Raw genomic sequence first — 12991 nt, 5'->3', positions numbered from 1 at the left:
CCCCCCCCATTCACTTGCACGACCCCATATGGGGTCGCGACCCCCACTTTAAGAAGCCCTGCCTAAACGAATCCATTTACACTTAATAACCCCATCTTCTGCAAATTATCCCTACATTAAAAGGACTCTGTCATGAGGGTATTACGGGGACTGCCATTGCAGGCCTTCTTCTGAAAAGGATGCCTGGCTGTTCTGACTTCAGTATGCTTCTATCATAGTTCTGGAACAAATGAGTCAGAAAAGTGTCAAAACTACTAATCTTTATACTTGCCTGGATCAGCAACAGTATTAACATCAAAGTATCAGAATGACAGAGAGCAAACTAGCATTCTCAAAGGACGGTTCAGCAATGGCAGAAACCAATAATATCAGGCAGGAGCCTCTGATCCCTATCTACACAATGCTAGTGCTGAAATCTATTGCCAAGATGGGTAGCTAGCTTCAAACTAAAACTTGCCACAGCAAAGGTGGTTACAATTGAAAATATATAAGAGGGGTAGGGACATTAGATGATATGGTGCTTTAGTGACAAAACATGTGCTTTGTAAAGCATTGACTATTATGTCATAGCCTTGTGGTTCATTGGTAGAATGAGAAAGTTATGTTTCTTGGCCTGTTGATGCGTTTCTGGACCATTTAAATATTACTAATAGTAATTGAAATCTCACTCCATATCAGCTTTCTATAATCCCCTGTAAATCAGTGCTCGGGCAGAGAGAGAGAGAGAGTTAGGGTAAGCAGTGCGAGAGTCTTACATTGCAAATTGCAACTAGTATAACACTTGGGGCAATCATAAAGGATGGGCTAGCATGCAAATATAACGTTTTGGGAAGATTTTAGTTGAAATTAATGACGACAGGGTCTCTTTAACAAACCATGACAGCTGTGGCCCCCTTTTTCCTCCTCAAATCCTCAAATTCTAAAGCTTTTTTAGTGATTCTGTGAATACTTACTGTTCCACCACAGTCAGCATAAAAAAATACTTTGGCCAGAGAAAATACTAATTCTGATATGTGGATAGGTAATACTAAGCAAATGGATTAGTGCACAACAGAACATGGTACTGGTAGTGTGGTACAAGTTGAGAGAGCAGGATGAATGCAAGTACCAGCAGTGAGATGCATAGCATGAAATCCTCTAAAACAATTGTACAATAAGTTCAATCTCACAAGCTTACGTGGCCCTGTGGTCTCATTAAAAGTGCTAAATAGACAGCAGTGATGGAAAGCAGATGCACTCTAGTGGATGGCACCAAGGTCTGGACCACAGGATCTAATGGAGCTTTGCATAATGCTCCATTTGGTGTTTGGTGGCACCAGCCGAGTCTTGTATTTAAGGAGATGCAATTGTTACACGAATCAAGGATCTGTTTGGTAACAATAAGATCAAAAGTGTTTCTCTGGTCAACCAATGAGCTTCTTCCACATTTTAGTGAATGAGGAAAATGGATATATCAAGGAGAGACTGAAATTGGGTGGGGGTGAGAAAAAAGGAGAGGAAGAGAGAGGGAAAGAGAGATGATATAGAGAAGGGTACTCACTGGAAATCTTCATTATTTTACTTTATTTTATTATTACTCTGTATTACTCTGTTGGACTGTTTCTGTTCATCTGCTTTTGTTGGATTAAACGCTACTCTCTGGAAAAGAGCTGAGGTTCCCTGGATTTTCACAACGCACATAAATATAAATACATATATTTGGGTATTTATATATTTATACTTCCCGCTATATATTTGATCACTACACTGAGAAGTCAATCTTTTAAGTCAAACCACAGGCACAATCTACATCTGAGTTCCATGTTTGGCAGGATATTGTCTGAGACTCTTGCACACATAAAGCAATGTTAGGCCTGCATATTTTGTTGATTACAACATTGCAAGTGGGTATAATAAAGGCATATCCAACCACTGCACAGTCAATGTGGTAGAAGTGCTGGCACAATTTAGATCAAACATTTTTTAGAAAAGAAAAAGGTAAAAATGTAAAATAAAATTCTGATATTTAGGAAAATACAGCACCTTTTAGATTAGTACTCTCCACAACATACCTGTCAAAGATTTGCCAGAGCCGATTGGTGCAGAAATAGACTTGAACAATTTCTAAAAGGATAACAAACACATAGTACATAGGTTATCTCTAAGATGAGTTTTTGTTTTTTTTCAAAACCTATTAATACCATTGAGAATTTAAATCTTACCTCCAAGGGGCTTATGAAATCATTTGTCCCACTGTTGTACACATAGATCATTGCATCATACAGCCTATGTTCCCAGCACATTTGGACAATCTAGAAAAAAAAAAGTAAAACCATTTCCATGAAGGAAATTATAAAGAAAATAATGGCAAAGTGGTTCTTGGTTTCTCGAAACAAAGGAAGGCAAGATTGAACTTTTTTGTGCACCATCACTATACCACATCTAAAGACATTTATATAAGAAATGACCCCAAATTAGGAGCTAAATATATCCAAGCAAAAACCACATGAATTTGAGCGAGCACATACCAAATAAGAAAACTGTTACACATAAATGTAGAAAGGTTTGGTATGGCACAATAAAAAACAGACATGCAAACAGAGCAACAGGGGTGAAAAAAAACCAAACAAACCAATAAAGAGCATAGTAGTGTAACTACCTAAAGAAAGCCTATAGTAGCAGTAATGCCAATATATCTGGTAGGTGAATAGCTGGGAAATTGATATTTCAACAAGGAAGTTGGTACTTTGGCCTTTCACCTCCCATGCCTTGCTATTAGTCCGTGGGGCCACTATATTTAATGGCCAGAATGGAGTAGCTGGAGGAGCCAACTTTCTAGTTCAATTAGCTGTTTGCGGAAATAAGGTGCTCCTTTGGGGTTCTGAGGTGGTGGCAGATATAAAACCTGGCAGTTTATTATCATGGATCTCACCATATTTACATTTTAAAGAGTTTTTGTCTACTTTTAATAAGGGAATGGTCTTTATTTACTCCAATGTTGATTAGCAGTGGCATTCAGTCTTGGAATCCTGATCTGACAATGAGTAGTATTCTCAGTCTTCAAGTGCTACAGCTGAACCATGCTAAGCTAACCGGTCCCCAGTCCATACTACACAGGACAGCATTAGATTTGCTTACTGAAACTGGAATATTAAAACACATAAGGTAAAAATAGAACAATATTTTCATATACATAGTGGGCAAGAGTGAATTAAATCACTGAGAAATTAAGTCAAATACAATCAGATGGTCAGTAAAAGGGACAGAAGTACCTGCTGAATGTCAAGGCTAGTAATATCCATGTGCACTATGCAGGCCTCCAAACTTTCCATCATGCCCCGATCCTGAAAATGGAGCAGCAGATCCTTCATAACGTGAGTTGTGAAACCAGGCAGCTGGTCCCGGAGAAGATAAGGCTCCAAACACTCCAAGAATACTCCTTTAGCTACACAGTTCTCACAGAGCTTGTCATACATCTGACTAAAGAGGATATCCCTGCACAGATAAGACAAACAGTTAGCATGACCTAACAGAAAAATCTACCAAATGATCAACAACATGTTAAAGAAGTAAACTCTCAACTTATTTTTTTCAAACAAATACACATTGCACAGCAAAGTATTTATTTTAGATTTTCCCCAAGCTCTTACAGACATCATCTTTCCAGATAGCTGGCTACAGCTCTCTCAGCTCAGCTTCCCTGAACTTCCTGTCCAGTACAAGAACACAAGAGACAGGAAAGTCTCCAGCAGCTTTCCATATAATAGCTTGGAATAAGGGGAGGAAAAGCAGTTTGGAAAAGGAGAGTGGCTTGACTTGCTGTGCCCGTTTGTGGAGAAACCCACAGATTACCAGCACACACAAGGTCCATAGGAACCTAGTAAAATGTTGCCATCAATACTAGGTTTATTGGCAAGTTTTTGATTATCAATCTGTATCTTCTATTAAATAGGTTTTCTGCACTTTAGGTTACTGGATATTCCTACTTAGACTTTTCTGAAAACGTGAAAAATGTTGTGGTCTTGTCAGGTCCACATTTTCTTTTCTCAGAATAAAATTGCTCCAGATAAAATATTAAACACCGCAGAAGGCGAGCCTACAAATTTCCTTAAAACCCACCTAAAAATTAGAAAGCTACAATCACAGGGCATTGAAATGTAAAAGACACATAAAATATAGTAATAGGCAATCTAAAGGTGAAAAACCTCTCTACCTCTAGCAGGTGATAAAATATTTGCTGGCAAGCAACTGAGATACTCAATAATAGGATGTTCTTTTTTTTTTTTGGTTTATGGTGATGACATTTTTATGAAGCTAGACGTGACAAGCTGTCAGAAGGTGTGAGCCATCATGCTTAGAATAAAACCACGATACACATAAAAACGGATCTTTGAGTCGTTTGATACACAAGTGCCTAGTAAAAGCCGACCACTGAAACTGCTGATCAGAAACAGCTTCTTCTGCAAGGTGATGGGTTCATTGGACTTCTGACTACAGAGCTGTCATTCCTACTCATTGCTCTGGAGACAACCTTTCCCATTTATATGGTAAAAATTGCTCAGATGGCCCAGCAGATAACGGTGACATTCCCCTTCAAGTCACTATCTTTATTCCATTAGCGGTGACATTTCAATGCATCTAAAGACAACATACTCCCCTGAGCTCATACAAAGGACACACATCCTACTGCCTTCTGATGAACAACTTTTAACTCGTGATGCATCTTTGAGGGTGAAAGATCGCCATATACAGTTCTAATGATAATGTGTGATCATCTCTATCACTACCCAATACTGACTGTCAGTTTCACCAAGATGAACAGAAGATGAAGACTAAATATCTTCAAGCCAAAAAGTGTTCTAATCCCTTGCAGTTGGGCTACCCCCATACTGCAAGGGTTAACTGCTCGTTTTGATTGAGGGCTAAAAAAAAAAAGTTACACTCGCCTAATCTTCGGAGATGGCTGGCTCTTAGACCAGTCCCTGGAGCAGTCTCCACCTCTGCTGCAGCAGTCTAAGGTCCTGTGAATCATCATGTTCTATACACAGTGTAAAGGATATGAGGATGCCAAATGACATTTCATCACTGCAGCAGAGGAGGAGACAGACTTCAGGGACCGACCGGAGTAGCAGCCAGTCATCTCCGAGGATCAGGTAAGTGCAATTTTTTTTAGCACCTAGACAAAAACGAGCAGTTAACCCTTGCAGTGTGGTGGGAGCCTAACTGGAAGGGTTCGGAACACTTTTGCCCCAAGTTCAAGTTCTTCTTTAAGAAGCGCCTGCATTATGCAGCTTACAAAATCTGGCTTTTGTTTAGTGCCATTTAAACACAGTCCGCTCTTTACACAGGGGACCTGAAAGAGGAACTTTACCCATAACTTTAAAACAACAAACACACCTTTAGAAATATATAGTAATGGACAAACAGATACTTCTAGATAATTGCAGGCTTTGTATTCTTTGCACATATTATTTCTCTTTTCTTTCCCAGTCTTCTGGCAGTGGTCATGTTAACTAAGGGTAGATCACTAGCTCTCCATTTACTTCCTGAAACTCTGGCACATGTGACTAGAGATGTGACTAGGACATGTGACCATACACATTATCTCACGGGAGGAAAATGCCTTTCCCTGAGATCTGGTGAGATTACAGATGAGATTTCCCAGCAATGCTCTGCTGATGTAACCTTCCCAAGATGCAACATTTTGACACTTACATCATTTGTGCCAGAACTGGACCAGGAAGTAGATGAACTCTATTTGTAAGTAAATGAAAAACAAGTATGTTTAACCGTTGAATGTATGATGATTTTAAAATCAGCAGGCAGAGCTGCCTGCTGATGTGATTTTTTAGTAAAAGGTTTGTAAAGGTCCACTTTAAAGTGTCTGTATGTGTGTATGCAATGTAAAAGAGCATATTCAGCACAGCTTTCCAATACATTTCCCCATGTTTTGTGTCAAAAATTACTGCAATTGCTGAAAAATTCCTGATAATCCTGCCAGAAATGCAGACACCTTCTAATTTCTTATAGTGAGATGACAAAGCTGCCTCTTCTACAATGAAAGAGCTGTATAGGGAGAGAAACTGCAGGGTGGGGGGGGGGGGGTATTTTTTTTATGCAGAGCAAATAATGTCATGTGTTATTGCTGATATGTGGCCTAATGATTCATCTGTAATTTTAATGACAGGTACATTATCTTGGACTTTAGACCCTTTGAGGCAACATGAGCACAATTAACTATGTATTATAAGTAGGGATGCACCGATATATCGGCCGCCGAAACATATCGGCTGACAATGGCACTTTTGGCATAATGCCGAAAGTGCCATTTTCCTGCCGATACATCGGCGCATCCGTGATTTATTTTCTCCCCGCTGGGCGCTGCTCTATGTCCCAGCGGGGAGAAGAGAAAGTGACAGCCGGCCGAGCGCTGCGGTGGAGAGCGCTGTGAGCGCCCGGCATCTCCTCCCACAGCGCTCTGCCGCCTATCACAGTCCGGCAGAGCGGTGTAGGGGCGGAGACAGCGCTGTCACAGGAGGCTGAGCTTTTCTCCCTACACCGCTCGATTAGCCTCCTGTGACAGCGTGTCAGAGAGAAGAGCAAGGTACACACACTCAGCAATCAGTGATCGCTGAGTGTGTGTACATAATTGAGGACATGGTATGTGTACTGTATCCTCAATTATGAATGAATGGGAGTGATCTACATCACCCCTATTCATTCATAATTGTAGTTATAGTAAACAAACAATGTACTCATGTTATCAATGAACAGGAAGACTCATAGAGGATTCCTGTTCATTGATAACAGGGGACACAGAAAAAGAGATTGAGGACTTTGTGTTCTCAATCTCTTTTTCTATTTTAAAAGGGAAATATCAGGGGTCTGTTTAGCCCCCTTATATTTCCCCGAAGCCCCTAAAAGTAAAAAATAAAAATATTTAATAAAAAATGAATAAAAATAAATTAAAAAGTTTATAAAATATCTTATTTGTGTATCACTCGGCTGTAGATCCTCAAATCATCTCTGAACTGGTGCGGACACTGTCCTTCCTTCTGGAGGGTGGCTACTTTGTCTGTGTGTGTTGTAAAGTAGCCACTGCTCCAAGAGTACTCCTGTGTTAGAATACAATCTCATGTTTAGTTTACTAACTTGTATTGAGATTGTAGTCCATCACGGGTATGAGCACACACAGGGACCGTACTTAAAGAGTTGACGAGCTTAACTTGGCCATACATGTTGCAACTGGATTGTACGATCTTAAAGTGACATTAAACCCTCAGATTTTTTAACATAATACAATACCGTAATGTGTGCCTTACTGTAATCCATGGTTGTTTCCATTCTCTTTGCTGCTCTTCCTTTTAAATCTGTATCTGTTCTCATGCTGGGCAGAACTTCTGTTTTGCAGCTGAGTGCCTTGTCTCAGGAATGGATATATGGTGCCTGTGTATAGGTTTGTAACCTGAGCCAGCACTACAGGAAGAGGCCCTGAGCTGCAATGGGAAGTTCTCCCCAAGCATGAGAAGACATGAGGATTTAAAAAGGAAGAGCAGCAAAGAGAAGGGAAACTACCATGGATTACAGTAAGGCACACATTACAGTATTGGTTTATGTTAAAAAATCTGAGGGTTTAATGTCACTTTAACATTAAATAGAATTGTACAGAAATGTAAGCCTCTGTCAGTTCCAATATACTCCAGAAAATTGTATGAGGAAGACTGGTTGAGGTGTAAAGTTTTCAATAGACATTTGTTAATTGTAAAGCTGGCTACATGTTACAGTTTTTTATACCATTTACCTTAAAGGCTAGGTACACCTTTCAGACCATGTTTGATGTTTCATATTTAGGGTATAACATGAAACACAGTCACATCAAATCCCCAACCCCACTCACCTGAATCGCAGGGTTCTTCTCACCGTAGGCCTGTGTTGATTTTTTAAGATGGCGCGATTGTGAGTGGCTCTGTCCACACAACCACGTCATCCACTCACAGATCCTTTGACAACTTTGATCCTTTGAAACTACAAGTACCATGAGCCACAGTGGCAGAGGGACTAGTAGGTCTAAATGGGACACAAATGCGGTGACATCACTGCATTTACAGTGCATTCATTTTTTCACCCATCCATGGCACTGAATGACATGTACAGACATGGATAGGAGGAAGAGTCTGCAAGATCCAGAGAGAACTGCATATGTAATCCACTGATCACAGTTAAAATGCTTTACTGGTGCCTTTGCAAAAAAAAATAATGCACATTTCTTCTTTTATGAAGAAGGGCTCATTTATTATTTTTTTTTAAAGCGGACTTTACCTTAAATCATAATAGTCTGCGGTAACATATGTGGCTAATTTAACTTGAATCTTTCACAATCTGGAATAGGCCACACTCTTTTACCCTGTGGATGATGAGATAAATACGGAGCAATAACAGTTGTTGAGGTTCTCCGACACCAAAATGCTGGGACGTGCTCACATAAAGCTGAGCCCATATTCAAAGCATTAATAGCTGACTCTGGAGCCTCCGTTTCCTACTCATTTCCACCAAATGTTTGTAGATTGTAAGATTGTAATGTGTATGGTGACCCTAAGCACAGTCCAGTGTACTGCTGCCAAGGCTTCTGGTCACAAGACCTGGATTGGAAGTGGTGTGGTATCTGGTTATTGCAGCTACAAAGAATATGGACATTTTTCATACCATCACCTCTTCCTAATACTTTCCTAATTGATAAAAGAACTAACTTTAGAGCAGAAAGTGGGTCTGGTTTAAAGTGGAACTCCAGGCAGAACAATTGTTAGCCAAAAACACAGAACATGCTTAATCTTACCTAAGTTTTGCTCTTTTTTACCTTCCAGTTCAAGAAGCATCCAGCAATCCATCCATAAATGTGGGCAGCACAGTGGCTTAGTGGTTAGCACTTCTGTCTTGCAGGATCCAGGCACTATCTGCAAGGAGTTTGCATGTTCTCCCTGTGTTTGTGTGGGTTTCCTCCAGGAACTCTGGTTTGCTCTCACACTCTGAAGACATGCTGGTAGGTTAAATGGCTCCTGTCTAATTTGGCTCTGTGTGTATACATATAAGATAGGGACCCTAGATTGTAAGCTCCTTGATGGCAGGGACTGATGTGAATGTTCTGTACGTAAAGGGCTACGTAAATTGTCAGCGTTATATAAATACCTGTAATAAATAGGTGTGCCTTGCACTCTGCACCCATAAAGTCTTCCTACATAATCAATGCAAGGGTAGGAATTATGGGAGATGCAGTTTCCCAGCAGGCACATGTCACTAGAAGGTAGCAGGAAGAACCAACCCACACATCCCTAGGTATGGATTCCCTGTGATGTCACAGCCACTTTTTTAAAGGTATTTTCCCACTTGTTACACAGACATTAGGAGCTTAGAAATTGCTCTTTGTTGGGATAAATAAAGAATAAACCTAAATGAAAATAATTGTGCCCGGAGTACAGCTTTAAAGCTACTACAAGGAAAATATACTTTAAAATTAAAATTCATCAAGATTCTCTACAAAAAAATATATTATCCCCAATCAACAGTAGAGAACAGTGTTACCAAAATATTAATTGAACACTAAGTGAATCAGAAACAACTTACGTGCGTTGCAGAAGCAGGCAATAATCAACTAAGACTGGCACTGTATCCTGAAAAAAAAATACTATTATCAATAAATAATATTCTTAAGATAACATTTCAATAGGTTTTCCACTTTGGCAAAAAAAGTCAGGAATTCCATTAGAAATAAAAATGAAGCCACTGAGTAGTTTAGCCGTCCAACTTCCACCTATTATTTATGTGTTTTTTGTTTTGTTTTAGAGTACTTGGTCTTTTTGTGGCAGGTAATCATAACTTCTATCCAAGAAAATGTCTAATTACATTCACATACAGATATGAAAGACTTTAAGATGTCTGAAACCTGAAGATGCCTGAAATAAGTTGGTATTGCCAAGTTCATACCTTAGTTAACAAAGAGAACATACTGTCTGATTTCATGACTTACTGCCAACAGTAATTAGCAATCCTCCTATGAAGTGAACTTGACATACGGGCTGTACGGAAGCTCTCTGTAGATAAGGTTTTGACTTCTTCCGGACTCTATTTAAGATCCTTCTTGATTTCTAATCCAAACACCCATGCTTATTAGCACAAGCAGGTCCTGCCAGCTGTACTGTAGGTGAGCAATACACCTGGGCTAGAGGCTGCCCCTGTCTGTGACTGGATAGTGAAGAAGCAGCAGAACAATGAGGTCAGACAGACAGTAGTATGTAATGCAATAGTGCATGACTAGCTCTTATGGCTGGCCATTTGTCTCCCACTGAGTGCTGCTGTGCAGGGTATTATAGGAAGTGGACATAAACAAAGAGAGGTGCAGTTTAGTTACTGAAACACCATTAAAAAAACTTAACACACAAAACCAGTGCCAGACATCTCATGTTTGGCATAGTTGGACTAAACAATATATACTGTACAGAGTTAACAAACAGAAAGGGTACATATACAGACCATGCAAATAAAACTGTGCTCATCTTTATCAATTTTTACATGAAAATGTTTCTATCAAGGGGCACGACTCACTTTGAAAAATTTCAAAGAAATACTTTGCTGGGCAATGTATATTTGTTTGATCTGGATTCATTATGGAAAAAAAAGGTTTGAGAGTTTAAAACTACTCTAAAATAAGTGTCAGGGAACACAGATCACAGTTTAATGTTGCCCGCTGTCCATGTGGATACAGATCGCACAGCCATTTGCACTGCAAATTTTTCTCAACATTCGTCCTGTGTGAATTGACACAAAAACTATCATTCTTAAAAAATATTTTATTTTAGGTCAAATCTGTGTATGTAATAAAATACTGCATTATGGCCACTAGATTGAGCTGTGGAGCACAGGAAATACTAATCTTCTATAAAAAATATTGGCACCCCTGCATTTGTCAGATAATGCACCAGTTCGTGCAGAGAATTGTTGCAATTACATATGTTTAGGCATTCTCATGTTTATTTCTTTTATTTGCATTGGTAAGACACAAAAAAGTGGAGAAAAAAAAAGTCAAATTTGACACATTCCACGCAAAACTCCAAAAATGGACTGGACAAAACTATTGGCACCCTCAATTAATATTTGGTAGCACAGCCCTTGGAAAAAAAATACTGAAATCATTTGCTTCCTGTAACCATCAATGAGTTTCTCACACCTCTCTACAGGAATTTTGGACCACTCTTCTTTTGCCAACTGCTCCAGGTCTCTCAGATTGGAAGGGTTCCTTTTCCCAACTGCTGTTTTGAGATCTCTCCACAGGTGCTCTATGGGATTCAGATCTGGAATCATTGCTGGCCAGTCTAGTATTCTCCAGCGCTTTGAAACAATTTCTGGGTCCTTTTTGATGTGTGCCTTCGGTCATTGTCCTGCTGTAAGACCTATGACCTCTGATGGAGACCCAACTTTCTGACACTGGGCCCTACATAGCACCCCAGAATTATTTGGTAGTCTTCAGATTTCATAATGCCATGCACACTTTCTTTAACGGCCTCATTTCTTTTTCTGAAAACAGTAGAATGATGGGCTTTACCAAAAAGCTTTCATTTTGTTTAGTCAAAAAGCTGTTAATTTTGTGTCATACCAATACAAACAAAAGAAATAAACATTAGAATGCCTAAACATTTGTAATTGCAACAATTTTCTGCGCAAAGTGGTGCATTATCTGACAGGAATGCAGGGGCGCCACTATTTTTGGCCATGATTGTACGTTTGACCTGAAAAGAAAACATGCGTCAAAATGTTCATTTTTTGCATCTATTCGCAATAGAGTCAATAAAATGCACATATATAATTACATTAGTTGTACAGTTCATTATTTTTAAGTCTAATGCAAAAAGCACAGAGCTATCGGCTGCCAGAATCATAATGTTATACAATATAGCCAAAATAATAGGTTGTTTCACTTGTAAAACACTTCAAACCTGCCATTTAATGCCTGGATAATTGATTAACAGTGTTAGCCATGTAACTGTCCTCATCCAGATGGTAGCCTCAATCTCACAGCTTAGATATGGTATCTGTCCATATCATCGAGCTACTGATATGTAAATCAGTTTTTGATGGAAGGGCATTATCTCCCTGGACAATACCAGGCATTTGCAGTCAGTAAGCAATGTCACGTGAATTACCCACCATAGGTTCAGTTGGTCAACAGCAGTATGTGAAAACAAATTTAAAGCCCAGCTAATCTCAAAGTTTCTCATACAGTAATAAATCTGATTTTCTGTTATGCTTTATTTAGCTGGAAAATGCTACAGCAAGGGTTAAAGTGAGACTAAACTCGGGTTAAACCTTAAAAATGCTTTCAAGTACCATAACTATTAACAAAAATGTATCTTATTTGTGTATCACTCGGCTGTAGATCCTCAAATCATCTCTAAATCGGTGCCAACACTGTCCTTCGTTCTGGTGGGGGCCACTTTTGTTCCCCATGGTCCCTGTGTGTGTTGTAAAGTAGCTACTGCTCCAAGCTCACTCCCGTCATAGACTACAATCTCAATACAAATGAGTAAACTAAACATGAAATTGTAGTCCATCACGGGAATGAGCTTGGGGCAGTGGCTACTTTACAACACCCACAGGGACCATTGGGAACAAAAGTAGCCACCCTCCAGAAGGAAGGACAGTGTCAGCATCAATTCAGAGATGATTTGAGGATCTACAGCCGAGTGATACACAAATAAAGTACAGTATTGTTAATAGTTAAGGTACTTGAATGCATTATTAAGAATTAACTCTTGAGTTTAGTGTCACTTTATTTTACCCTATGCTGCAGCAATGTGGAGAGTCAGACTGGGCTCTCTAATCTAAAGCAGGCTACCCAGCTCCCGACTTGGCCCCACAAAAAGTGCCCTAATCAACAGCTCTGCTCAAGTAGTAAGAGCATTGTTGACTGTTCAGGTGTGGAGTGGGTGTTGGACCACAGGAGAGCCACAGCACTGCTTTGTTT

At 39.6% G+C, this 12991-nt stretch overlaps 1 protein-coding gene across 1 annotated transcript in view; it reads right to left on the bottom strand.

Moving 5' to 3' along the window:
- The window catches only part of VPS8 (VPS8, CORVET complex subunit), a 172788-nt gene that overhangs the window by 109152 nt on the left and 50645 nt on the right, over positions 1 to 12991 (bottom strand). Inside the window, exons 21-24 of the mRNA XM_018565944.1 lie at positions 9598 to 9644; positions 3252 to 3474; positions 2202 to 2291; positions 2052 to 2103 (exon numbers count right to left, since the gene is read on the bottom strand). Coding sequence (XP_018421446.1) covers positions 2052 to 2103; positions 2202 to 2291; positions 3252 to 3474; positions 9598 to 9644 — 412 coding nt within the window. The remainder of the gene's footprint in view (positions 1 to 2051; positions 2104 to 2201; positions 2292 to 3251; positions 3475 to 9597; positions 9645 to 12991) is intronic.

This window comes from Nanorana parkeri, unplaced genomic scaffold (genome assembly GCF_000935625.1).
Source record: "Nanorana parkeri isolate BGI_ZX_2015 unplaced genomic scaffold, ASM93562v1 scaffold901, whole genome shotgun sequence".
Lineage (NCBI taxonomy): Eukaryota > Metazoa > Chordata > Amphibia > Anura > Dicroglossidae > Nanorana > Nanorana parkeri.
This window is presented reverse-complemented; position numbering and strand designations above follow the sequence as displayed.